This window comes from Squalius cephalus (assembly GCF_949319135.1).
Source record: "Squalius cephalus genome assembly, chromosome: 4".
In the NCBI taxonomy this organism is placed as follows: Eukaryota; Metazoa; Chordata; class Actinopteri; order Cypriniformes; family Leuciscidae; genus Squalius; species Squalius cephalus.
Genome location: NC_137125.1, coordinates 39,745,536 through 39,772,375, shown reverse-complemented (window position 1 = coordinate 39,772,375; position 26,840 = coordinate 39,745,536). Strand labels below are relative to the sequence as shown.

At 37.4% G+C, this 26,840-nt stretch overlaps 1 protein-coding gene across 1 annotated transcript in view; it reads left to right on the top strand.

The window, feature by feature from the left end:
- nav3 (neuron navigator 3) overlaps window positions 1-26,840 on the top strand; it is a 309,331-nt gene that overhangs the window by 46,533 nt on the left and 235,958 nt on the right. Inside the window, exon 2 of the mRNA XM_079868451.1 lies at window positions 19,842-20,276. Coding sequence (XP_079724577.1) covers window positions 20,205-20,276 — 72 coding nt within the window. The 5' untranslated portion in view covers window positions 19,842-20,204. The remainder of the gene's footprint in view (window positions 1-19,841; window positions 20,277-26,840) is intronic.

The window sequence follows — 26,840 nt, the reverse complement described above, 5'->3', positions numbered from 1 at the left end:
ATATTTGCATATATTCCAAAAATATATTTTGAAAACATATTTCAAATATATTTCTTTTGTGTATGGGTTGTTACTAATTAAGCCTTAGTATTTTAAAATGTATAGCTGGTCTTGTCTGTTATCAATCTAGTATCAATTTGATGTTTCGGTCACCCTCAATTAATTAAACACCTCTAGTTACATTTATGCGCATATACATTTAGTACTGTGGTCCTTGGGGAACTGGCCAATCTGATTCCCAGTTTGCCGAGAATTGATCTTGCCAGATTGCCAAGGTGATGCCATATGGAATACATCAAAATGTGTCATTTCATGTGACAATGGCATGTATCCTCTCACGTTTTAGCCCTATAATTATACTCTTGTTGCTTGTCGTCAGTGGATTAAGTACACCCAGGGGACCCCTATGTCTCTTCGCTCCACCCCTCCTTCTCAAATCCAATCTCTCCTCCCCTTACCACCCATTGAGGCTGGTGCATGAATTCCCTATTTGGGGACTATTTATCATTGACATGTGAAAAGGCTGTTTGACCTTGTGGAACAGGGGTTTGTTCAAATTTAAGGACTCATTCAGCTTTATCCACATCATGCTAAAATAATGTCTTTGTTATGTTAAAAAAAATGTTTTCTGTTTGTGTCTGCCTTTGTGATTTTACACAATGAGGTCCAACTGAATGGCAACAACCTTTATGTCATGTACAAGCCTGTGGCTTCTGAGAGAATGAATTCAAAGATATTTCGAGAAATTTCCTGCTGTTTTTTTTCTCTCCATACCATGGAAGGCAATGATCACCTCAATGGTTACCAGCATTCTTCAAAGTGCTCTACAGAAGAACAAAAAAGTCATACTGGTTTGTAAGGACATGAAGGGGAGTAAATTGGGAGAACTTTTTTTACACTTTTACACTGATGTAATTGGAATCAGCACATCATGCCAAAGGTCTAATGGTGTTGTTTATTAAGCAAACGAGCAAAACGAGCTGTTTGTGGGGGGAAATGAGCAAGGCAAGTGCTTTTCCTCCGGAAGGTATTTCAACGGCATTCTCAATTATTCATAACGAGTAAATTCTTTTGATGTGACACCTATTAGCTCATTATATGTAGCATTATTTAATGTGTCTTACAAGGGAGAGATTTGCACAATAGCAATTGTTTCTTTTCAGTGCCTCTTTTACTCCTTTAAGGAACAAGACATGAAATGAAATGACAGCTTAAGTTTATGTAAGGCAATTTCCTTGTTACACCATTATTTAGCTAATTAACTGGGGGAAAAAAAAATTCCTCACATTCCAACTGATCTTTACAAATTCAGCCGCAGCTCTTAATTGGCTCCTGCAGGATATTGCCTGTTTCTGGCAGAGCATTGCTGCGGTGCATCTACTGGAAACTGGTAAGTGGATCCAGCCCACTGTCATTACCATCTAGGCGTGAAAGTCTCCACACTACAGTGCTACATTTCTATTTTCCCTTCCATTAACTAAAAGAGACACATCATTTGGATCCCGATTTCCATCTTTTTCAATGACGGATTCGATAAAGATGTGTGCCGCCACTTTGCATGGTTCGGTGTCATCCAGTGACACTCACAGTAGGAGAGCTATTCCCCTCCAACATCCCATACATTTATTCATCAAGAGACTTCCCAAATTCCCAGGCGGGAATAATGATCATTGTAAAAAGGGGCATGGTGTCTCTAGTGGCTTGTGTCTCGTCCAGAAAGGCATGAGTGTGATAAGTCCTTGTCCTTTGCATGTCTCTCATGCATATTTGATACTCGTATAACATTACGCCTTTAATTACTGCATCTCTGGCTTCGCCCAGCCAATGACGAAGAAATAAACTCCCCTTTGGCCTCCCTGTTCCCCCTATACCCAATTTCGCAAAGAGCCTTGCATACGGCTGAACATTCACTTAAGCAAGGCGCGAGAGTATAAATGCGCATTAAGGAAATCTGTTAACCCTGCTGGTGCCCAAGCGAAGAAGATGCCGGCATGTCATTCCACCAGACTTAAATCCCTCTCACACGACACGTTAATTTAATAACAACGATATGAGCCAAGCCAGATTCGAAAGCCTGTCAGCATGAAGGAAGCGCTGATATATACACTAGCAGTCATGCAATTGAACTTGGGCCTGATCTCATTCCCACTTCATCTTCATCTCTTAATCCGTTCATCTCTCGGCCCTTGCGTTTTGAAAGATGATGTCTACTATGAGTAGTGGTGGGTTTCTAATGCCAGTCACGTCTCTGGTGACATCTGCCAGTATGGAACCCAGGACAAGGATTCTGAGAGATGGCAGGTTCCGTATTGGAGGGCAAATGTCTGTTTGATTATGGCCACCAGGGGAGATGGCTAATGATGGCTAATTAATATCAGTAGGCGTAACAGAAGACCCTGGCATCCAGAAACCTTGCTGTTTACAAAAGACGTTTCCCATGGTGCCTGGTTATTTATGCACTGTAGTAACTTTTCTTTTAAAAGAGTAGTTCACCAAAAATGGCAATTCTGGCATTGTTTATTCACCCTCATGTAAATCCAAAACCATATGCTGTTTTGAAATCACAGTTTATAGTGACCAATTCTATCTGGAAAATGGAAATTTTTACTTACATTTACATTTACATTTACTTACATATTTACTTACATTTAACTGAAACTGGATAGGAAGTTGGTAGTTCCATGGGACATTGTTTAATAAATGTTTAATAAAGTATTTGAGCATGAAGAGAAAAAGAGATTTTTTATATGTGTTTTTTTATATATTGAGATTTAGGACATTTTCTCATATGTTAGGTTTCCGTTGAGGTGAAAAGTAGAGCTTTTGTTTAAGTTGAGGTTGGGTACACTTGGAGAATGCTGAATGTTGCTTTACTCAATGAGCAATGACTATTCATGGTAACATGGCCTTTTTTATTGCTTAGCTAGAGTGTTAGTAGCAATAAAATATATGACACAGGAAGATCAATCACCAATACATTTACTTAACTGGGTCACTTAAAATAAATGTATTCCAGTATTTACATGGTTTATATATTATATTAGATATTATAGTATATTTACATGAAAAAAAAAAAATATATATATATATATATTCTGACAAATTGTATGACCTATACATGGGAAAAACTATATTGATTTAACTTAATTGATTCATGTGGAAACAATGCACATGATCACCTACCCCCCTCTTGTCTTCTTGCATGTATCACTATCAAATAATGGCGCACATGTTTGAAAATATACCGAATGGAGAAATACGTTTATAGTAGGAGCTGCAGTGGACTGGATATTTTCAATTAATAATGCTTTTTTAAGCTCTTAAAAACCTCAGTGAACAACATTTATCCACAAATTATCCACAAAAGTCCTAACCATTTGAAAAAAGCTATAACACTGCCAGGGCATCCTCCAATCCGATTTCCATTGCTTCCATTGTGGCCTGCTTTACTGTAGATCACTGGTGTGTGAACGCTCACTGTGGCGTGGCTATTTGTTCTGCCACATGCTAGCTCTTTAATAAAGCACTTGCTAATTTCACACCGTCCTTCTCTCTCGTTTATGAAACCTCATATCAGTATTAAGAAGCTAATAGGAAATTGATGAAATCAATCCCTCTGCTGTTGCTGTTTTGAGTCCAATGGAAATTGGGATTGAAATAAAACCAAGAGCTGCAGTTCTCCTAGCAACAGGCTGTCTATGTCTGAGACCTTGTTGCAAATTGTCTGGAATTATAACGCTGCCTTTGTGCAATTCACATGTGAAGTGTGTTTAGCTTGCTTATATTGGAGAAACTTGTTCTCTTCTGCACTACAAGCCCTACTGAAAGTTTAAAATTGTATGAATTCCATGCTGGCCCAGTCTGGTATATGCTGCAATTACTGGTCTAGTTAGTGGAGCTGCGTGGTAATGCTGAAAAAAAGAAAAAAAAAAACCCACATGGACAACCAGCACATTGGCATCTGAAACCCAATATGCTGGTTAGCCAACAAAGCAGCAGATTTACACACCATTCAGAATTCAATATTACAATTAAGAATAACTTTTAAATTACAATCCAATTCATGAATATGATTGAACTGGATGCAGAATTGCAATTTCTGGAATTTTGAATGAATGGACAGACAGACAGACGGATAGACTTTTGACAAGACGAGTCCAAGTGAGCCGTGAGTTTATCCATCAAATGTTCATTAATGACAGTGATAGATGGCAATAAATAGATATAAATATAGATGGCTATAGATAAAGATAAAGATTAAGATAAATGGATAATGATGGTTGGATAGGTAGGTACATAGATAGGGAAATGGATAAATTGTGTAGTTAAATTGATAAATTAATATTGATAGATATGAATGGATGGAGATAGATATATAGATAGATTTATTGATTGATTGATTGATTTGATTGATTGATTGACAGACAGACAGACAGACAGACAACAATGTTGGTTGTTTCAGCAAGAATTTCAGTCTGGTATTGATTTGCCTATATAAAAGTCATTTTATATTTGTTTTGTTACATTTAGAACTTGTTTGTTTATTTGTGGCCTTTAAAATTCAGTTTCACAGACAGCCTGTTAATCAGAGTTTCTTTGTTCACATACTCCTTAATTTATTGAGCTCCTATCTTCTAATGCACCCCATCATTTCAGGAAAACATAATTTGCTAAAGCACTGAATGCTACTATAGAGGGGCGGAATACAAAAGAGAGCTCTCACTGAAGTTCAATAGTGACTCTATGATGCTCTCTATTTGGATAAGAGCAAGAAAACATCTGAATACCCTTTGAAACTCCTCATCAATTCTTGTACAATGCTTTAAACACACCTCTAGGCTGTTCCTTACATGCCAAACGGTCTTCCACTGTCTTTGCTGTCTCTTTAGTCCTGATGTTCTGGTGACGTGAGGAGGAATCACATGAACTCAACAAGTTCCAATGCTGTTAGTCAATCTAAACGCCTCCGTGTCTCTTCAGTGCTCTAAGTGCAGCTGTTTTTCCATGTTGTGTCTTTGCCTTGCGGGCCGATGGGAATTATATCTGTTGGAGCAGAGTCATGCTGTTGTGAATTTAGTCAGCGATAGTCATCCATATGCCCACCTGAGACCCACCTGTCAGAAAGGACGTGATGGGGATAAGGGAGGAAGAAGCTGTTTGTCTCCTCTCATATGTTTGAATTAAGATCCTTGTCTGTTCTTGGCAAGAGAGGGGAAAGAACTTGCAGAGCTGCAGGTAATTGATTTTTGGGGTTTAAAATTGCCTATATGCTCCACAGCGCTCCTGAATCCATCCTGGTGGAAATATTAGTGATGGGAAGAAATACATGAGGGCATCATATGAAAAAAAGGTTATTTTGCTCAATGTAAGGACATCTTTACCATCTTTTTGATTTGAACTAAAATGTCTTAGTATGCATTGTGAAACCTTTTGAAATATAAAAACTCGTTTATCAAACTACCCTCTCAAATCAGATTTTTTGCTCATAAATCATTTTCAGTTTCAGCAAGGGCAGGCTTTTGTTTATTCCTGGCAATAGGCTCAATTGTCTGTGTTTGTGTTAGGTGCTCGCAGAAATTTCATTGGGTCATTTTTCAAATCATATAACAGTCATGTTTGAGGAATTGCTGTGTTTCTGTTATTTTGCACCTTTTTGAAGATGACTGAAAAAACTCATACACTTGCTGTCAGAAAAAAGCAAGTATGACACTTCTGAAAGGCATGTTTTTCAGAGACAGCAGACCTAAAGCTGCTGTAAAGGTTTGTTTGTTTATTTATTTATTTATTTTTTACCTGACAGAAATCACTGAAGTTGGTGACTCTGTGACAGCCCTAGGCAGAAAAAAAATCTGAACTCAGCCTTCACACCCCAAAAAATAACACTGCATTTTAAAAGTTTTAAAGTAATTTTATGTAAATTCTCAACCATTCTATTTACATAAAATGTATTGTACATTTTTTTAATTTAAAAAGGGTTATGGTTAAAAAACTGGGTGTGCCTCTCTGTCATTTGTGTAATTGCTTTGGCTGACATATCTTTAGAGGGCGGGGTTTTGAATGAGTAGCCATGTGTTTAAAGTGATGAGGTAGTGGTCTAATTCAGTGGCAAAATCTGGTGGAAGTTGGCTTTAGATGGCTAACAAAACCACCATTGCGTTGTTACGTGATCAGTCATAGATCAATATTCTCAAGCATTAGTTTATCAGCTTCTGAGCTCAGATATTTTATTAAAGGCAGACAAAAATTGTTCAAGTCCCACAAAAGCATTGTATTTATCAGAGCAGGAAAAAAAAAAGAAAAAGAAAAAACCTGGAAAACCATTGTAAATGAGCTGAAAATATAGATGACATTCATGTTCGCTGCGAGAGGATGTATTTGTGCCAGAACAGAAATCATTTTCTCCTAATGTATGTACATAGTAAATAACCCAGCACCGGGTTATTTTGATTCATGAGTCAATCAATGTAGCTGCGATCGGCTGTGGCTGCAGATGGTTGACGAGGTTCCGCGTTGTCTCCCTCAGTTCAGCGTTTCTTTATTTATTTATGCCAGAAAGAGGGGGGAGAAAGTGATAAATAGAGAGACAGAGAAGGGATCTGGAGTGAAATAGACTGTATATTTCTTATCAAAGCAGCGATCCACTCTGACATGGATGAGAGTATCAATGTTGAACTCCTTCTCTTTGTTCCATGCCACATGTGTGCGTACAAGGGTGTCTGGAGAGCATTTGATCGAGGGTGGATCCGTGTTTGGCGCCACACTCCCAATGCTTCTGAGTAGGGAGGGGGAAGCTGTCACGAGGAGTGTTTGATGTTCGGAGTTACAAGCTTGTGTCTACGTTAGAATGTGTTTTAGGCATTTTTGTATTGTACGTCTTTGTGTCGGACATTCACCTGTGCGTTCAGCTGTGCACGTTTGCCGTAAGCCAATGTATGTGCGCTCACAATGTAGGTTTGTGTGATACAGAGATCTTGACCCCTGGGGACCAGCTTGTTCATTATTCTTCCTAAAAGAAGCATTAAAATTTCATCACTGCAACGCAATCTCCGCTTCTGCACACAGACCAAAGCATAGCTGGGATGCGGAAGGGGGTTGGGAAAGGAGAGGCTAAGCATCTCTCTCTCTCTCTCTTTTTCTCTCTCACTCCTGGATTGGTCGGAAACGTGGAGGGCGGCACACACCCTTAGATTGTGATGGAAGTGATCGAGTGGCCCTTTTCCTGTGCGGAGTGAGCTGTCTGTTCTCAGAGTCTGCTGCACACAGGCGGGGGCTCTAAAAGAGGGGTAAATGAGGACCATGCGGATTTTCCACCACATTTAGACATTATGGCACTTGTTGTAGTACTACCTGGCTCTCCATGTGGGCCTTGCCCACCTCCTGCAGGAAGGGATGCTGTAGACATGCTGGGGGATGGGAAGGTAAGATAGGCGCCTGGTGTTTCTACATGAAACTCTACCTGTTGGTTTCTGCATGTGAGGTGAAAGCTAGGGCTGGCGATAATGAATATTCACTGTAAAAATTATTGAAAAATATTTTAGAATTTTTGAATAAAAGTTTAGCAATATTGCAATTATTTTAATGCACTTTTGCATTTAATGCACTCAAAAAATGTTACGCCTTTTTTAAAATTTACTAAATTTAATTAATAGTAAAATTCTATCAAATTGAATTGAATAATCCTTACGTAATTTAATTGAATAAATTGAACAATCCTTAATCATTTATTCAATTAAAGTATGTAAGGATTATTCAAATCAATTTGATGGAATTTTACTATTAATTTAAATGCGTAAATCTTAAAAAAGGCTTACATTTTTTTGAGAGTATCTTTTGCTATGACATTTTCTAAAGACTATGTCTTTAAACTAGTTTTGTGAGCCTTTGTCAATGCTTGAGTCGCAATGAAAGTCGCAATGAAGTGAAGGTAGCGACAGATCTTTTTTTTCCATATTGTGATGTACATCCGAGTGTATAAAAATGTAGAGCAGGAACTTGGTTTTGTCCATTGGTTATTGATTGGATGGATGCAGATCTCAATGCGAGCTTGCTGTGGATTGTTAGAATGGGCGGGTTTAAGCTGGCAAAATGATTGGAGAAGTCCGGCATACGTCACCAAAGAGAAATCTGTTGTTTCACCAGAATATTGAGCAACAGTTTAATTGAAATGTTGGGTTTTCTATGCCATTTTAAAGTAAATACATAAAAAACCCAGATTCTTTTAGCTAAATCGCCCATCCCCAGTCACGGCAGATTTATGATGCAGTGTTTTGTTTTTTATGTGTTTTGTAATATTGATAAATGAGGATATTAGACTGAAGTGTAGTCTGAATGACTTTAACTCCTGCTCTTCATGAACACATGTTCCACACAACATAAGGTGTGCATTGTGCGTTGCACTGTACATGTCGTGCCACTTTGTCTCCTTAGAAGACCTTCTGAGAAAGTCAGGAAGCACAGCTGCCTGGCATCTGCCACTCCCTGCACATATGCTGCTTTGTTTCTAATGTCTTACCTAGACGTTCTTTTATCTCTGTCTTTCTGCTTCCCTCACTTTATTGTGGCGGCAGTAAGCAGCTGATGAATATCTCTCAGGTCAGTAATGCTTTGTGGTATGTTGGAACGTGTGGTCGAGCGGGCGATGATTGCAAGGTAATTCACCTGTGTGGGACACTGGATCTGCACCGTTCCATGATGGATCACCTCTGAGGATGGGGGGATAGATGGAGCGAGAGAGAGAGAGAGAGAGGGAGAGAGAGGAAAGGAGGGGTCCTGCTGGTAGCAGTATATCACAGTCAGGATAATAGAATTCTGCCGAGTTGACAGATCCACGCTCACCTAATATCCTACCTACAGCCTGCTCAGATCAGGACTTCAGCCCGGATCACATGAGAACACTACTAATCCACATGGCAACAACACTTTGCCTCTTATGGGTCAATGGCTCTGCCGTGGATTGAATCTGAGGTTGAGGATGATTAATAGTCAGTAACAGGTCTAATGAATACAAACTCCACCCCCATGCCTGCTGTTGCTCCAGCGGCTGCCTTCATATTCATGGAATGTACTTATGACTTCCATCTTGATAATGGCTAATCTGTCTAATCTACTCAGTTTCACAGATTACCCAGTTGCCCGTTTGATTAAACGAAACTGAAGTCTTGAATGTGTGCGGCAAAGCTTTCAAGCAGTCCGCATGATTTGAGACACTTCAAGCGGTTTCCGTTTGCCGTTGAGTGTGTAAAGTGTTGGATTGAGTTTGTTTACTCTGCTGTAGACTGATTTTTCGAACGCATTGAAGATTCTCAGTGCAGTTCACTCACAGTACTTTTTCAGGTAATCATCACCCACAGGGCTTTTACAATGCACGGCATCCAGCTTTGATTGTGTTACATGTGCAATTTTCCCTCCCATTACCTTCCCAGGTATTTTGCGGTTTAGCAAGTGGCATCGCCTCGCCTACCCGTCTAATGAGTAAAATAAGAATATGGCTTCCGCAATCTGCACCCATAACATGCCTGCCTTCAGTTTGCTGTTTATCTGTCATTTTGACGCGTTCATGTGATTTGGTAAGGCTCACACTGTTCAATAAATACCCATGACCAGGAAAGAACGATGGGGGGTTGATGGGAAGAATGTGCATGTGTGTGTGTGTGTGTGCTCTCTGGTCACAGGCTGTTGCGCAGTGTATATATACCCCCGGGGCAAAGGATGTGTGTAGAAATGAGATTTGGACCCCATTATTGGACAGAAGAAGTTGTTTTATTAAGGAGACCATGGAAACGAAGAGCATCTTAAATGCACCAAAAATTGAGCCGAGTGCACAGGGAGGCTGTATATCACGCTGGCAATTACACCTCAGTGCTACGCCGTGTAATAAAAGTGATTTTATGCAGACAGAGTGCATGAATAAGATATGCTTATGATGAAGAGGATATAAGGATGAAAATCACCACTGTTCCGTCTCACCTCTGACCTTACTGTCTGGACGGCTCCACAGTCTATTCAAGTGGTGCTGGTTTTTGTAGCAAACCTCCTGTAGAACCTACCCGCGTTTGTGCCGGCCCATTGGATATTTATAGGCTATATAACATAAACTGGAAAAAGGCTGGAGCTGCTGTGAAACACCCAACACCCTTTGATTGGAAAACAGGCAAGAGAGAACACGAGAAAGCCCTCCATGGGATATAATCATTGCCCGCTCTACATATTAACACTTTACGCTTAAAACTAAGATTTCATGTTATGATTTGTTCCCTGTTTATGTGGTTCTACCATTTTGCCATAATGGGATTTTACCGTCATCCTTCCGTAATCTTGCTAGATTACTCTGATCTCCAGATTATCTGCTCAGGAACCGAATGGGAAAGGCAGTTCTGTGGTTTGGTTTTAGTGTAATCTTAGTATAATTGGCTTCTAATTCGAAATCCATTGAAACGAATGAGTGAATAAAGGTGTTTTATGTCTAGCTGAGATTGCTCTGCCTTGAATAATGAGGCAGGGACTGTTGCTCAGAATATTTCTTGCTTCTGTTCTCTGAATGAGAAAGGGAGTGCCAGAATGGTGAAGAGAACAAAGAAATGAGTGCTGGCTTCATGTTTTCACACAAGAAAATGCAGAAAAAGAAGGTAGAACAGTGCTCATAGTATTTCTAAAATGTGATCTAGTATGGGCAACCTTCATAAAAGATGTGTTAGCCTTTTTTGTTTTTAACAAGCACAATATACAGTAGGGCTTTCCACAACACATCCAAAGCAACTTGAATGTACAATGATTGTAACAAAAGTATTCAACAAGGTTTGTAACCAAACCTTGTAGGCAAGTTTTACAAACCTTTTTGTGGCCAATTTATAAAACTTAGAGGAAAAGCGTGCATCCTTCATCAATTTGATCATAAAATAATACATCTAAACATTTAAGAATTTCCTCTTCAACTCTTAAAACGGCAATAATACCATGTTTTTTTGGCACTACCATGATGGTAATACCATGATATACTGTACCAACTGTAATTAAGTATTACATTCAATCCCAAAATTCAATGATGTATACATATGGTAATTGTACAATACCATGGTATTACCTTCCGATACCATTTAGAAAAGGTAGAGATATTCAAATATAATAAAAGCAGTACATAATACTGAGAGGGATGCTTGGGTACCTTCATCGCTTCCACCTACCTGCCTCAACCTCTGTTACCGTGACAACAGGAAAACCAGGGTCATTCCGACGGCACCACACCAATCAACCCTGTCAGGGAATGACAAAATGTGTAGACTGCGTTCAGGACTCCAATGAACTGTATCAAGGGAGGGATGTTTTCACACTATGAATGATATGAACAGAAGTGTTACTAATGTAACTGCGTAAGCTGGCACTGACCAGATTGTTTCCCGTGGTGGCCGCATAGTGATGAATGGACGACTGTTTGTTTTATAATCCCTTTTGTATTGACCCTGCATGTTCCATCTCTCTCAAATTGTCTATTTCTGTTTGTTTGAGTATTCTTTTGAGCATGGAGTAGGATGGCCATGCAGGTATGTGGGCTAAAGTTTAAGACACTCCACTGTTTGCCTGAGGGCTCAGGGCTCGGTAAACAGAATTGTAAATTCAGCTGAGGCCTGAGGCTGCTTGGAAACTTTTGTAGTAAATGGGCACAGTTGGGACTCAAATTGAGACTGTTATGACAGTGTTGTCCAATTAAACTGCCCCACAAAATGTATTCAGTGGTACAGACATCTAAATTTAGCTTTTACCTGTGTAGGCACTATAATGTTGTATACATACGCATATAAATCTGTCATATAGCCTTGGGGCCGAAATATTTTGTGCAATTTAAAGCAATAATTTACTTGAAAATTATTCTTTTACCTGAAATTTTGTTATGGTTTCTCTTAAACGTTATGTTGTTCCAAACCTGTATGACTGACTTTCTAAAGGAGATGTTTGAGGAGATTAATGGGACACTGTGATGTTTTAGGATTATCTATATGCTATTATAGCTTTTGTTCATATTTTGAAGTATCTTTTATTTTTTTCAGTTTTTATTTTAGTTTAAGCAATGTTGTTATGTGCATTTGTCATTTTTATTAGTTTTTGTTTTAAATATTACTATTTAGGTTGAATGTATTTGTATTTTTCATTTTAGTTCTGTTTTATTTATTTTTATTTACTTCCAGTTAATAATTTTAGTGCTTCAATTTAAACTTATTTCAGTTATATGCCAAAGCAACATTTCTAATTTGTATTTATTGTTAAATAAAATAATACTGTAACACTTTACAATAAGCTCTCATTAGTTAACGCTAGTTAATGCATTATCTGACATTTAACTAACAATTAGCAATACATTTGTGACATCATTTATTCATCTTTTTAGCTGCTTTTCCACTGTTGGGCCAAACAGTTCTATGAACTGTAAGGAATAGTTCCAGTTATATTTCCACTTGAGCTTGGTACGGCACGATTACAAACCATTTTCGGCCCCGCAATTCTCAGTGCGGTTGGCTAACCGTGGATGCGTGGGATGACGTCCCCACTCAGGATTTGTAACTTGTCTGTTGCCTGGCCTCCAGTTTCGATTCAGTTGCGAAGCTATTTTATTAATAAAAGTCGTGGGGCATCATTTATACGTTTCTGTGCTCCTGAATGTTTCTGTTTAAGCAGCGCGTGACCATCTCAGAGTGACGGATGTGTGTGTGCTTCAATGAATACAGCGAATTAATATAGAACAGTGATCAAACTGACTTGGAACTACCTGTATCTTAAACGGTTTTATTGCACACCTTCCAGCCAATGAGAATCGAGTATTCAGACAGACCATGGTATAAATAATAAACAACAACATACAGCTTTAACCTGTTAAGCTGCAACCCCACTTTTGAAAAATCCCCAGAAATGACATACCCAAACTGAAACAGATACAGTTCATGAACCCTTTGCACTAAAAGCACAAGTATGATCTCATTTGAAAGCTGACACCTGGTAGTTTATTGTAAATGTAGAATTAATTATTGTCATAATGATTTTTTTTTTTTAAATAGCTTCAAAATTTTGTAAAGTTATTAGAATTTTTTTTTTATGAAACATATTAATGAAAATAAAATTGAAGTTGGCACTGGAGCAATCTAGAAATGCACTACAGCTAAAGCCACATGTCTGACCATGTTATATTTAAAATATGAAGATAATAAGTCTAAAACTCTGTATTTAGTTAAATGTTTTTCAAGATCATGTCATGACTTTATTTTGATTAGGCTACTCTAAAAATGCTACTGATGTTTAGTCGTCGTCTAAGCATCCATTCAGTCTTTTGTCTCTATTGTTTTGTGGTGCAAACGAGCCCCATTCAGTCTCAGTCTCCCCCTGCACACATTCACACCTCTCCAGCCTGGTTATGGCTCGAAATATGCATTTCTTTTGTCTGCATTATAGTTACTAACGACTGGCTATTCACAGGGTTTTAATCCCTAATTTCTTTTATCAAAGTTCTCACTTCACATTTGAAGTGCACTAAATAGTGGTCAAATGCACTAAAACATATCAGTAAGCATTCTTATTTAGAACAAAATTCATAAAAGAATAACCCCTGGTGGCAGGTGCACCTGGGCTAGCTAGCATGTTAGCTTAGCACACCATCAATACACGACCATTTATGAGATTAAAACCATGTTTGTGCTCCAAACTTACTTCATAACGCAATCGAGTGTTTTAAATAATCTTCTGTGATATAATTTGGCTTCAGATAAAAAAAAAATCAGACAGAAAACATTATTTATAGTTTTATGCACGATGATAAAGTCTATATCGATTAGCATTACATTATAAATATAATATAAAATATAAAATACCTGGCATGGCTTGAAGAACACAGGCAAATCAAATATCATAGCAAACATGTTTATTGTCTTCAAAACATCTTTTATCTGCATATTACAGCGATCTCTGTAGCTTTGTGTGTAGCAGTGACGTCCTGGAATGTCACATGATTATGGCTCTTCTTCATGTCCCATATATGGATTATTTTTTGTGCATATAGCGCCCTCAGGCTATTGGTATGAATTGAAAACACTGCACATCTCAGTAAGAAGCGATCATAATGATTACATCGACGCATTTGGGTATAAATTCAATAAATATTATTCCTGTCTTTAGAAATATGACGTGAATCTATGAGAATATATCAATATTTCTCCAAGTTTGCACATTTTTGAGCTAAAAGCCCTGAAGGACGTTGTTTCGTGTATCGCTGTCATGACGACAGCACGGGAGTTTTTTATGAATGGAAGCGACTGACGCGCATAATTCATATTAAAGGTATGGACTCATTTTTTCATTTCATAACTCCTGACACAAATTAAGACATAACTGTCACTATAAGTTTCTCAGAATACAATAGTGGTCAAATACTGAAACTTGAGTATTATATATTTTTAATGATGTATAGTTTGTCAAGGTATAACATTAAATCTGATAGTAACTTTGAACTATATAAATAAAAAAACGCTTCAGTGCGCCCACGCACTGGTGAAGCTTAACAGGTTAAACTACTCAAACCCGGTACCGGGCCTTCGGGGGGCGCTGCAAAGTTATCATCACTTTACTTCATATACACTTGCTTGTCATTTTAAAGTTTAGAAGCTTGGCTTTATAGGGAATATAAGGAAAATGACCAACTCTTAAATGGTGTTTTTCAATTTTCTGAAATATTGGAGGTGCTCCATTTTCATTGCGTGAAAAAATGACTCTACTTGAAAATGTAATCTGTAAAAGCATCATACATAACAGATAATCTTGCGTCATATATTGTTAAAAAAAGGTCTCAACTTAAAGCATATTTGTTTTAGTTAGAGACCACAATATACTGTAACAAGTTATTGTATGAAAAATTGCCGCCGGCGCACATGTAAACAGTATCCACACTTTAAGGTTTGGCGCCGCGTTTTGGTTTATAACTTTGCGAAAAATTAGTTAACCATTGTGGATCGCATATCTTTATTTAGATCAGGTGGTCTTGATCCAAGTGAGCCCATACATGACATAACACAATACGTAGATTGTGAGAAAATCCCCACATAAAAACATAATATGCTGCTTGGCCAAAGCTATTAGCTAAAGCTAATCTATTTTCTTCAAATTCTAACATTTTTCAATTAAATGAGACCATGAACTTAATATCACCTTATGGTAAGTTATAAGCCCTTACTTTTAAGTTAAGGGTGTAATAAGGTTCATATTAATGTTCGTAAATGCTGAAATGAACATTAAAGAATAAGTGCTAATAAGTATTTTCATTGTTAGTTCATGTTAACTAATGTAGTTCACTAATGCTAACAAATGGAAACTTTTTGTAAAAAGTGTTACCAATAATATTTATATTTTATTTTATTTCAGCTTTATTTTAATTAAAATAAAATGTTTTAGTTTTAGTTAATGATAATAAACCTGATGGGAAATTGGGCTGTCAAGTAAAAAAGAAATGGACAAAATGCACTAATGTACCTTGAAAGTGGTCCATACAACTTGAAAACGTCATACAACGAAAAGTTCTGAAGTCATACGATAGCTTTGTTTGACAAACAGGCAGAGAGCTGCGAGACGAGTTCATGCCACATCAATATTTTTATAATATTCATTTTTTGAAAGCATCAGCCAGAGCACTTTCAATCAATACTCAAGTCATGTGAAAGGACTAAACAAATGAATGAATCTATCTGATCATGCTGCGTTTGTTCTCAGTAATGCTGAGGCAAGCAGTTGGCACAGACACAAGCCAGTCTGACACGTTTATGTCGTATGAGGGTTTCAATAGCCCGTCCAGTTTTATTTAAAGCATGTTGCTTGGCATGTATTTAGAGTGATGTTACAGCTCCTCCCGTTTATCTCTGAAATGTGCCTCGTTCACGGTCGCTCTCTCTGCAGATTTCCCTCTATAAACCGGGAACAGGGAATAAATCACTCTCGGGAAAGCAGTGAAATCAATTTATTGCTTGCGGAATAAAGCTCATCTTTTGTTTTTGCGAGTGCAGGGAGGACAGGTACGAAAGCTCGACTAGTAATTACACGTTTATTATGTTTTAATCATGCGTCTGTCTGGGGTTTCATTGCTGTCGGTTGATCCCTGATGGACACATGCCAGGTTGGGCGGATTATGTGTGTATATGTGATTGTGTTCGTAAAGCTAGAGTTCAGTCATTACCACTCCAGCACATCTGCAGTGCATGCTGTGTCGATTTTGAAACTAATTCAAGGGAAATTAGTATCATTTTTATAATACTTGATTTTCATTATTGTTATTATTATATTTGATTACCACTTAAAAGAAGTACAGAATAATACAAAGCTTTTTAATTGGCCTATGTGATGCCTGATGTATTATAGGATGCCCTCAGTTGGCTTTTTTCACTGCCACTGACCTCTGATCTGTTATGAGACAGTACAGGGGCATTTCTGTGCCGTGATCATATCTCCCAAAGGAAATCAGTGGAAGTCCACCATAGACATTTACATCTTTACATAAAATTAAAGTGGCGACACTGGGGCTAAGCCAATGAATCATATTTTATTGAATATACGCTAGCTCACTGACTGTCAATGAATTCTCAGTGAATAACAAATGTCAGGAAAAGAGCAGAGGAAAAGAGTTCAGCTCTTCAATAATCAGTTACTCTAGATATCACACTGACTTCACAATAATAACTAGTATAGAAGTGTTACTAATATCCTGTGCTCATTGCACCCCATTCATGAAACTCAATCAGAACACATTTGGGAATGATTTACACAGAAATTCAAACTGTTTTTGTTTCATGAGTCATCAGAAAGACTTTTTAGTATTTTTTTTTTCCATCCATCCATCCATCCATCCATCCATACATCCATCCATCCATCCATCCATCCATCCATCCATCCATACATCCATCCATACATCCATACATCCATCCATCCATACGTACATATATTTTAAGGATGAATAATGGTATTGAATCAAACCTGCACCTGCCTGACCTATTTGAATTAGCACATTGTTATTCAGATGGCAAATGTGATTTCTTTACACCCTATTGGTCTAATAACAGGCTTCTGTTCTCAAGTGTAGCGGATGTATATTAGAGACAGGGAGATAGTACACATATTCCTGCTTCATTTGCTTTATATTTTCGCCGCTTTTTCTAATCACTGGGACATACAATCTTATGGTCTAAATTCTGTAATTATTGTGCTTGGCTTCTCATTTAATGCTTCCAGCAACAGATAGGAAGCCAACTTATCCATTACAAGGCCATATATATTTTAGATATATCATATACATGAACCCAACATGGAAATGCTTTTTCTGAATTTGACAGTCAGCTGTGAACTGCGCATATAATATGTTTTGCTCTCGTAATAATTACAATTGTTCTTCACCTCAAAACAACAACAATTTACCTGTCAAGCAGAGTGGAGTATTTCCATTATCATGAGTGCTTTTATCTATTCATTTTGACAGCTTGGTTGTGGGTTTTTATCTCGGATATCACATATGTATTTGAAAAATGACTTACTGCCCTTACTGACAGAGGTATTCAAGTAAATGCTGTATAGTCCACAGCCAAATCAAGGATAATTGTCAGAAACCATAGATATATGCAGAGTAAAGTGTGTCAGTCCTTTGCAGGAATGTTTCTTTTTGTGGTATTCAGTGGAACATAAGGGAAATTAAGAGTAATGAATAATGCAGGAGATGGTAGCACTCAGTTGAGCCTTCGAATGATGCTGTGTGTTTAGTGTCTTGTAAGGCAGATGCACCATGTAGATTTATGTGCATTTGTTGATTCAATCAAGCTATTGTTTTGCAAGTCCTGAGAGACCCTGGTCCTATTTGTTTTCTAAGAATTGTTATCTGACAAATAACAATAGGATAATAATACTATCCCACCATGGATTCCTCATGATTGTTCTTTCTATCTGTGTTCAGGGCAGTCAGAGCTGACAAAAATGACTTCTTATTTTCCTTTTTGTATTCAAGTTTTGACAAAAACGACTGCTGCATGTTACGCTTTTGAATAAAGGAAAACAAGTCGACTACAACTGAAAAGCATTGGGGAAGTAAATCGGTTCAATTCTGATGAACTAGTTCAAAAATTTGATTCAGTCATGGCTAAAAATTTGATTTGATTACGTGTGACTCTTGATTTAGTGGCAGGAAATCAAACAAACAAACGCACACACACACACACATAAACACGCACACAACTTGGCAAGAATCAGATGCAATAATTGTCTAGACAAAAAAAGGAAAAAACACTTTTGGCCTTGGGAGGTTGGTTTTACACAAATAGCAAAGTCAGTGCATTCTGAGGTTAAAGAATTATTATTAATGAAACCCAAAACCTAGTAGATCTCAATCCTAAAGATGAAAATTGGGAATCACGGGCCAAAGTGTCTATCCGTGTCATTTTTCTTTATAGTGGTGTCCATGAACTTCTAACATCTTGCAAGTCAAACACCCTTTGACGGGCCAATGTTTTGAAGTGTGCCAAAAGGGCAGACAAGGCCAACCATCGATCCTGTGGTAATTGCTCAGAGCTTGGTCTCTTCCCAGAATGCCTCTTACAACCTCAGCATGACTCAGTCCTTCCTTTCTTTAGCTGTTTTCTGGAGAAGAAGGGTGAAAACAATCATGTGCCAAAGAACAAACGTGTGTTTATTCATATATGGAGAAGAACACTAGTAGCAAAACTCACTTTGATATGCAGATACACTGCCTCCCTACACTCGTTGCATGAAACAGCTCAAGGGATATTGACTTTCTAGTGAGTGTTAGCTATTTCAGTGAAGAGACTTCACATTTGGAATGCTGGGATTGCAAAAGATGCTCTATAGAAGAGGGTGACATTATCATCATCCTTTTTGACATTTAAGTGCTACTCATTTTCTTATTATCAATGACATGACCCATTTTCAGTTCTTGCACACAATGACTTGAATAAATCACTTTTATGATATATATATTTACATTTTTAAATACAAATTCAGCAACCATAATGGAAATGCAGCCAAATTAAACAAAACAAACCTAAAAAAACCTTTAAAATGTAAAACAAATCAAAAACATAAAAGTAAAACAAAACAAAATAAAAAGTAAAAACAAAAAAATCAAAACATAAAAGCAAAACAAAAGCGAAAAGCAAACCAAAATTCAAAACAAAAAGCAACTCCCCAAAAACGTTTATGAATTTTTCATTCATGGTATTTGTAAAAATATACTGTTTGCCTTAAAAAAATATTCAAAAACTAATGATTCATGTAATGTTTGTGTATTGAAGTTGGAAGGAAATTATTATTACTTTTTGCTTGGTGGTTACATCACATGGTATTTTTAAACATTTAAACATTTGTTGAAAATGGTATGATGCATGATACTAACATGAAAATGCAAAAATTTTAGATTTTTAAAAGAGTCCTTCTTTATCTTTGACACTCATGTGTTGAAAACATTAAATAATAATAATGGTGACTTATATCAAGTATTGAAAACTACCAAGAGAACAAACCTTAGGCTATGTGTGACCCACTGAAAATTGATCTACACCACGCATCAGCAGGTCGTGATGCACTTAGTGCTGGTAGTGGGTCACATGAATGCTTTGTCGGGTTATTTGTGTTGACTAGTGTTTGGCCTTGCATTCAGCTCATAACTAACTAAAACATGCTGAGAAAGGATTATTGCAAGAGGTAAAGCATGGGATTTCAACTTTTTGCAAAATTCATATTGCTTATGTCATGTGTCAATTGATTACTTTTTTTGCCGCCTTATCTGGATATCTGGAGTCTGATAAGATGTGTTTGTTTTACAGATTTGAGGAACAAGGATGCAGCCCTGAGGTGGACTACCAGAACACACACATTGGGATCTACTGGCTGGAAATTACAAACTTCTGAATGGATGTTTTCACGTGTGGAGAGGATGCTGGTCTTTTCATCCTGCTGACGTGGTCTCTGTGAATTGGGGTGTATCTCCGTTCCTCTTCATTTTCCATCTCCAGTTCTTCTAGAAAGGCCCACCTCAGCCTGAGAGAAGATGTGACCCAGGCAAAGGAATAATCTGGCTGCCTGTAGCCCCCTCCCTTTCTTCCACACGTTTGGCTCGTAGCTCTTTTCTCTCTGTCTTTCTCTCTCTCGCTCGGTCTCTCTTGGAGATATTACCGCTCTCACCGGGGATGGATGTACCGCCTGAAACTAGCAAGCATGTAAAGAAGTCCACAAGTCAAAAGCTGGAGGATCAGAAAAAGGTAAGACGCATGGTTCATTCCTACCACTTCCGCGGTCTTCCACAGGGCTGAAAGTTCAAGACCATCAGCAGTGCAGAATGGATGAGATTCTCCACACCAGTTTTCTTGCTGTGCTCAAAGCGGCTGTTGGTGTTTTTTGTATATCCTGTTGTTTATTTATAAGCAGATTTTTAGGTAGTTCTACGGGGGTGTAGGAATGACCTGAAAAGAGCAAGGAACACAATTATAACACAATTATGATCAGCTGTGCTCATGAATAATAATTATGTTCAGTAGGCCAAGAAGTCCTACCTAATTTGACTCAAATTGCAGATTTATGTACCTTAAAAAAAGTATGTTTAAAGTAAAAGTATTATTTTCCAGACAAGGAACAGTGTATAAAAGTTTTATTATATACTAGTTTTATTATATAACATAATATATTAACATATATTTATTATTTTTATTTTATATACTACTACTACTACTACTACTAATAATAATAATAATAATAATATTTTATTATATATGCATAATTTTTGTCATCTTTTATATAGAAAAATAGTTGTAAAAATCTACATAAGTATGGGAAAATTCATATAATATTATTAAATATTAATTATATTAAATATTAATAAATAATTACATATTTTGTCTTATTATTATTATTATTATTATATTGTAATTTCTCTCTCTCACACACACACACACACACACACACACACACACACACACACACACACACACACACACACACACACACACACACACACACACACACACACACTATTAAAACATTAATACATTATTAAATTTCATTTTACTCTATTTCTTTGATCATGTATTATTTTTCTTCTTTTATTCGTTAATTTCTGTGGGACTTGACAGTCAACTTAAGCATTGGAGAGGGGATGAAAGTTTGGTGGAAGGTACTATGGCAATTTTATATGTAATTTACTGGTGTTTGCACTGGTTAGCAGAACTGAAACACTTCATTGAGATTTGGAGAAGCACTGGGAACTTTGTTTAGTGCCTCGGGTCTGCTCTACATTCTACATCTAGGACACTGTCCTTCTGTCGCTCACACTGCAGGTGAGAGTGGAGCTCCTGCTCTAAAGTGTGATTAGTTTTTAACACTTCGCCTTTGGACATGAGAGAAGTGTGTGCGCTGTTTGAACTGGATGGAGTCCCGCTGACCTGATTCTGGCTAATGAGGTACCTATGATAAGCCATCTTCTGCCAGAGAGTCCCTAACCTGCAGAGGACACCCAGTAATCTATCAGGCCTGACACCTGCAGCTTCATTAGGAGCTGATGAAGTTAGGAACCAGACTTTATTGGGGTTTTATTTCTGTTTTAGACCCAACATCTACTGGGAGGTCCCATATTAGCTCTTTAATGATACAAGCGGCAGAGCAGGGGCAAAGAAAGATGGATGCATATGTGTGTTGCAGGTGCAAGCTTCTGCTTACCTTTTGTAAAACTGTTTATTTATATCACAATTACAGTCAGTTTTATTCAACTTATTTCAAATGCAGTTTCAAAGACTTTAAAAGCAATTGTGGAAGTTCTTGGAATTGTTTATTGTGGCAGATTATGGAATTGGACAACGCATTCTCATTAAGAAAACATCACTTAGATTTGACGTTGAGATTTACTGTGCAGATTACATGCATTTGTGTGATTTGTTATATACAGCACAAGAGCAAAATACTGTGCAAGTAGACAAATTGCAACATGCACAAGTTTGAAAAGAAATGAGCATGACTTCATAAAATAAGGGATAAGAGTTGTTTTATGTAAGTCTAACCAGTTACAGTTACAGTTTCAGTTTCACGTTCAGACAAATTGCTAGCAACTAGAATAACTTACTGTACCTCTGCTAATGGAGCAGAGGTAAGTAAGGGGGGACAGTGACCGAGTTGGCCAGGCCCCCTCGTGCTGCCGACGCTGCTGGCCCGATTGGGCAAGTGACAGTTCCATCAACGGTCCCGAGCGTCCTTCACGCTGGCCCCGAGCCATCGGGCAGTCCTTATTATCAAGCCCTTACAATATTAACCTGGTCACAACCAGTCTCAATAGGCATATAAAATTCCAAAAAAGCACAAGTATACAACAAAAGTGGCAAAACTACACTACACATACACTTGACAAGACACAGTAGAAATGAGCATAAATATACAACTTTATATACAAATGAAAAACAAATTTAATGTTAATACTGATCAAAGAAATCTTAACTGTGTGTGTGTGTGTATATATATATATAGATATATATAGATATATATATACACACATACAGTATATATATATATATATATATATATCTCGCATAACTTTATGTTGATAAAGTGACCGTTCCTCCTTCGTTTGTTTTAGTTGTGATTTAGAGACCCAGAGACCTTCTGGCTCTCACAAAACACTGACGTAAGTGGAAGAACAGAAGATACTGAAGAAGTTGCTTTTTTCCTTCCATTTTCTCATTGAAGTGAATAAAAGCTTTGTGCGGACAGACGGCTTTGATCATCAGTTGCGGAGTACCCAGTGTCCTCCTCATTCATCATAATCATACACTCTTACGCTAATGGAGAGAAGCAGGTAAAAAAAATCAATGTAAATATTGAGAGCTTGCTTGAATTAGACGGTTGGAGTATTGATGAAGAAGTGTCCTCTACAGCTTTCGAATGTTCATTTGAATTTGAGATTAAGATGGCCAGAGGCGTTTGCGCTCGAAACAGGGAAACACTGCATGCTAATGGACAATAAGTGCTGTTGAATATTCATGAAAGAGATTGACCATCAAGTGTGGTGCTAGAGGTTTAGCGACAGTTTCAAGAGATGTCCATGAGGAGAAAATAGGAGAATACAGGCATTTCATTTTTGAAAGACTTACGGGGTCATACCAGAGATGTTTGGCTGCAGAAGCTCTTGAAGGTGGTTTCTCATCCAGGCATGATTGTTGTCAGCCGACAGTACTTATGTATTTTGAAAGTACTTGAGAATATGGTTTTAGCATTGGATTGATAAGGATTTGTAAGTACTTTGGGCTACACACAGTTATTAGCCTATCAGTTGAAACAGATTATCTGGTCAAATGCTTAGATTTTAGTTACTTCAGTTACAAAATCTGTGCTGTTGTTTAGTGGATGTCATAGCAACATGTATATTTCTCCCACAAATGAAAGTACTGTTGTAATTTACACTCAGGTTGTTCCAAACCCATGTGACTTTCGTTTTCTTTCATTGGATACAAGAGGAAACATTTTGAAGAATGTCGATGCTGCTCTTTTTTCCATACAATGAATGTGAACATTGAGAGAGAACATCTACTTTATGTACCGTGAAAAAAAGATTAATTAAAACATCATAGAACTTGCATTTGTGGAAAGTACAAGACTTGCAGGTTTCTCATTTGCTCTGCAAGTGTAAAATATTTTCATTATAAAAGCACAAGTGAATTGACCCAGTCAGTTATCTCTAGTATCAGTGGGGAAAAGCATGTGCAGCTATAGTAACGCATGACATACGTCTCATGAATAATTTATGCGACACATTTTAACGCTAATGTCAGCATCAAAGAGATCCTTCTTACTGGCTTTCCTTACATCTTTACATGAGAAACCATCTCCAGTGAGCTGAGATAACTGCTTCTGACTGTGTCATCATTACTGGTTTTTCATGATGCTCCATCTTTTCATTGTGCTTGAGTTATGTACTCTAGACTGTGATATCAGTTACATCTGGGCGATATATTATGGTCTTATGATAACAATTATAAAGAAGTTTTAAGTTATACTACTCAGTTTTATCTGCTTTTGAGGGCTTCCACCATTTTGAACAATACAATGTCATGACTGATTCTGAATGCGCCCATGTATTAATTAACTAAAACACCCCATTGCTTTGCATATCTGCACAATCTGCTCATGTGCAGAACACTAACCACATTTGACCAGATGCATATTCCCCCTTTTAAATTGGACCGAAGGGAAACCAAGTTCCTCATTTTCCTTCTGCCTCCAGCAACCTCCAGCAATACAGCCGGGCTGAATGGAGGAAACTGCTGCGTTTGGCAGATCTGCAGGGCTGTGTTCCCAGCAGAGTGCCCAACTGTACAGAATGCAGCGAGCTTTATAATAAACGGCTGGCACAATCACTTAAACACAGCATCGTGGCTCTTATAGGGGTTATTGTGTCTCCTGCTCCGATTATTAAAACCGTATGCGGTCCTGCCGCCTACTTTACTCTTATCAGCCCTTTCGGAGCACTAATTCTTGTGGCCCCTTTTGGGACGCGCCGACTACAATGAGCGATTTATATTACATTATGAATAGAGTCTGAGGGAGTGTGAGTATATGATATGGTTAATTGCTCCCATTTATCTTGTCTGGAGAAAGGTAGATTCTCTAGCATAGCCCACCTTCCAGCTGCCCGTTCCTGTGCATGCTGGGAAGATCTGATAGGTGGATATTTCTGCATATTGGAGCTTAGAGGCAGTGGTCCACATTCTGTCTCCGCTCACACCTGCTGCCCATTAGTTCAACTTGGCAGGGAGTTGCACGCAATTATCAAGGCCTCCCTGAGCTCTGCGACCAATCAGAAGGAGCTGTGGATTTGCTGACACTTGTCTGACAAATGCCTGCTGTGCGCCACCATTACCTAGCACTGTCATTGGCTGTGTTCAGAAGAGCATGTCACAATGCTGCTCAAAGTTTTTGTAATATGCAGTATATTGCATGTTATGCATATTTTCTCTATGCCTGGTATATTTGCCAAAATGTGCATGACTCACCAGAGCAGACAGCAAGGAATACAGTTTCCAATGATGCAATGTGCTTGACATGACCTTCCTTTTTCAGTACAATATAAGAAGTCAAAGCAACATTGACTGCAATATCTTTTTCTTGACTCGTTATTTATCATACTACCAACCACACTTTTTTTTAAACTCAAAAAGTGGATTCAAAATGTAAAGTGTTGATGATAACTGTATACCACTGGCTCTTTAAAAAGTCTACTAAAAGTCTACTAAGGATTCATGATATATTAGTACCTTATTGGTTTCAGCCAATATTTGGTATTTAATTGTTCAGGCTTCTTTCCCCTAGATCTCCATATGAATATATATATATATATATATATATATATATATATATATATATATATATATATTTTAGGGCTGTTAAACGATTAATCGCGATTAATCGCATCCAAAATAAAAGTTTGTTTTTACATAATACATGTGTGTGTACGGTGTATAATTATTTTCTATATATAAATACGCACACATGCATGTATATATTTAAGAAATATTTGCATGTATATACTGTGTATATTTATATTTATATTATATATAATTTATATTATATATAAATATTTTATATATAAATAACACATTTTCTTAAATATATATATGCATGTGTGTGTATTTATATATAGAAAATAATTATACTCCGTACACAGACATAAATTATGTAAACACAAACTTTTATTTTGGATGCGATTAATCGCGATTAATCGTTTGACAGCCCTAATATATATATATATATATATATATATATATATATATATATATATATATATATATATATATATATATATATATATATATATATATATATTCATATGGAGATATTCATATGGAGATATTGGGGAAACAAGCATGGACAATATATAAACACTATATTTTATACAACTGTGGTCATTTTACAATGTTACAGTTTTTTCTGTACTTTTGATCAAATAAATGCAGGATTGATGAGCCTAAGAGCATAATGATTTTAAATCATCTTGTGACCCCCTAGTCTGTCTAGTACCCCTGTTTAAGAACCAATGCCCTATATTTTTTCAAATTATACATATATGTACAATTGTGGGCAGTATACCATATGTTGTGCACTGCAGTAAGCAGTATGCTAGCATTCCATTTCACTGCAGAGGTCTTGTCACAGGACGAAAGTATAATCATTGTCTATGAGACCATTGCTGTGATGCTGCTGTACCTGCGTCGTTGGCAAATGTATGCTCTTAGCATTAATAAACTGGGTCTTTAGTAGATGTTGAATGAATAATTGAAGAGTCTAGTTTTAGTGTTTCACAGTCATAAAAATACATTGCTTCTCGTAACATTGCTGTAACCACTCTTGAAACAGGATATTGTTTTCCTTTGTAACAACTCTAAAAACTATTTCACCAGCTCTATTACACAGCTTGTCGCTTTTAATTTGCTTCTAGTCTTTTTAACAAGCCTGTTTTTTTCTTTAAAGGTTAGCATGTAACTCTGAATCTTTCCTTTTTATTCAGTTTTATTCAGCTATAAACCCGTTTCCTGCTTCACTGCATGACAAACGTGTTTTATCTGGGGTTAAATAGTGATTTGGTGCTGTGTAACGTGAGGGACCTGCAGTCAGAGGCAGGTGTGTGATGGGTTTTGGGGTGTTTAATCTTCTTATCGTGAGCTGGCACACGGTCTAAAGGGCGGCGTAGAAGCAATGAACCCACTTGACCTCGGGCAACTGCTGCTGGCAAGAGCAACACTCCCCTATGTCATGGCGCTAGCATGCTAATTCAAAAGAAGCCCCCTTTG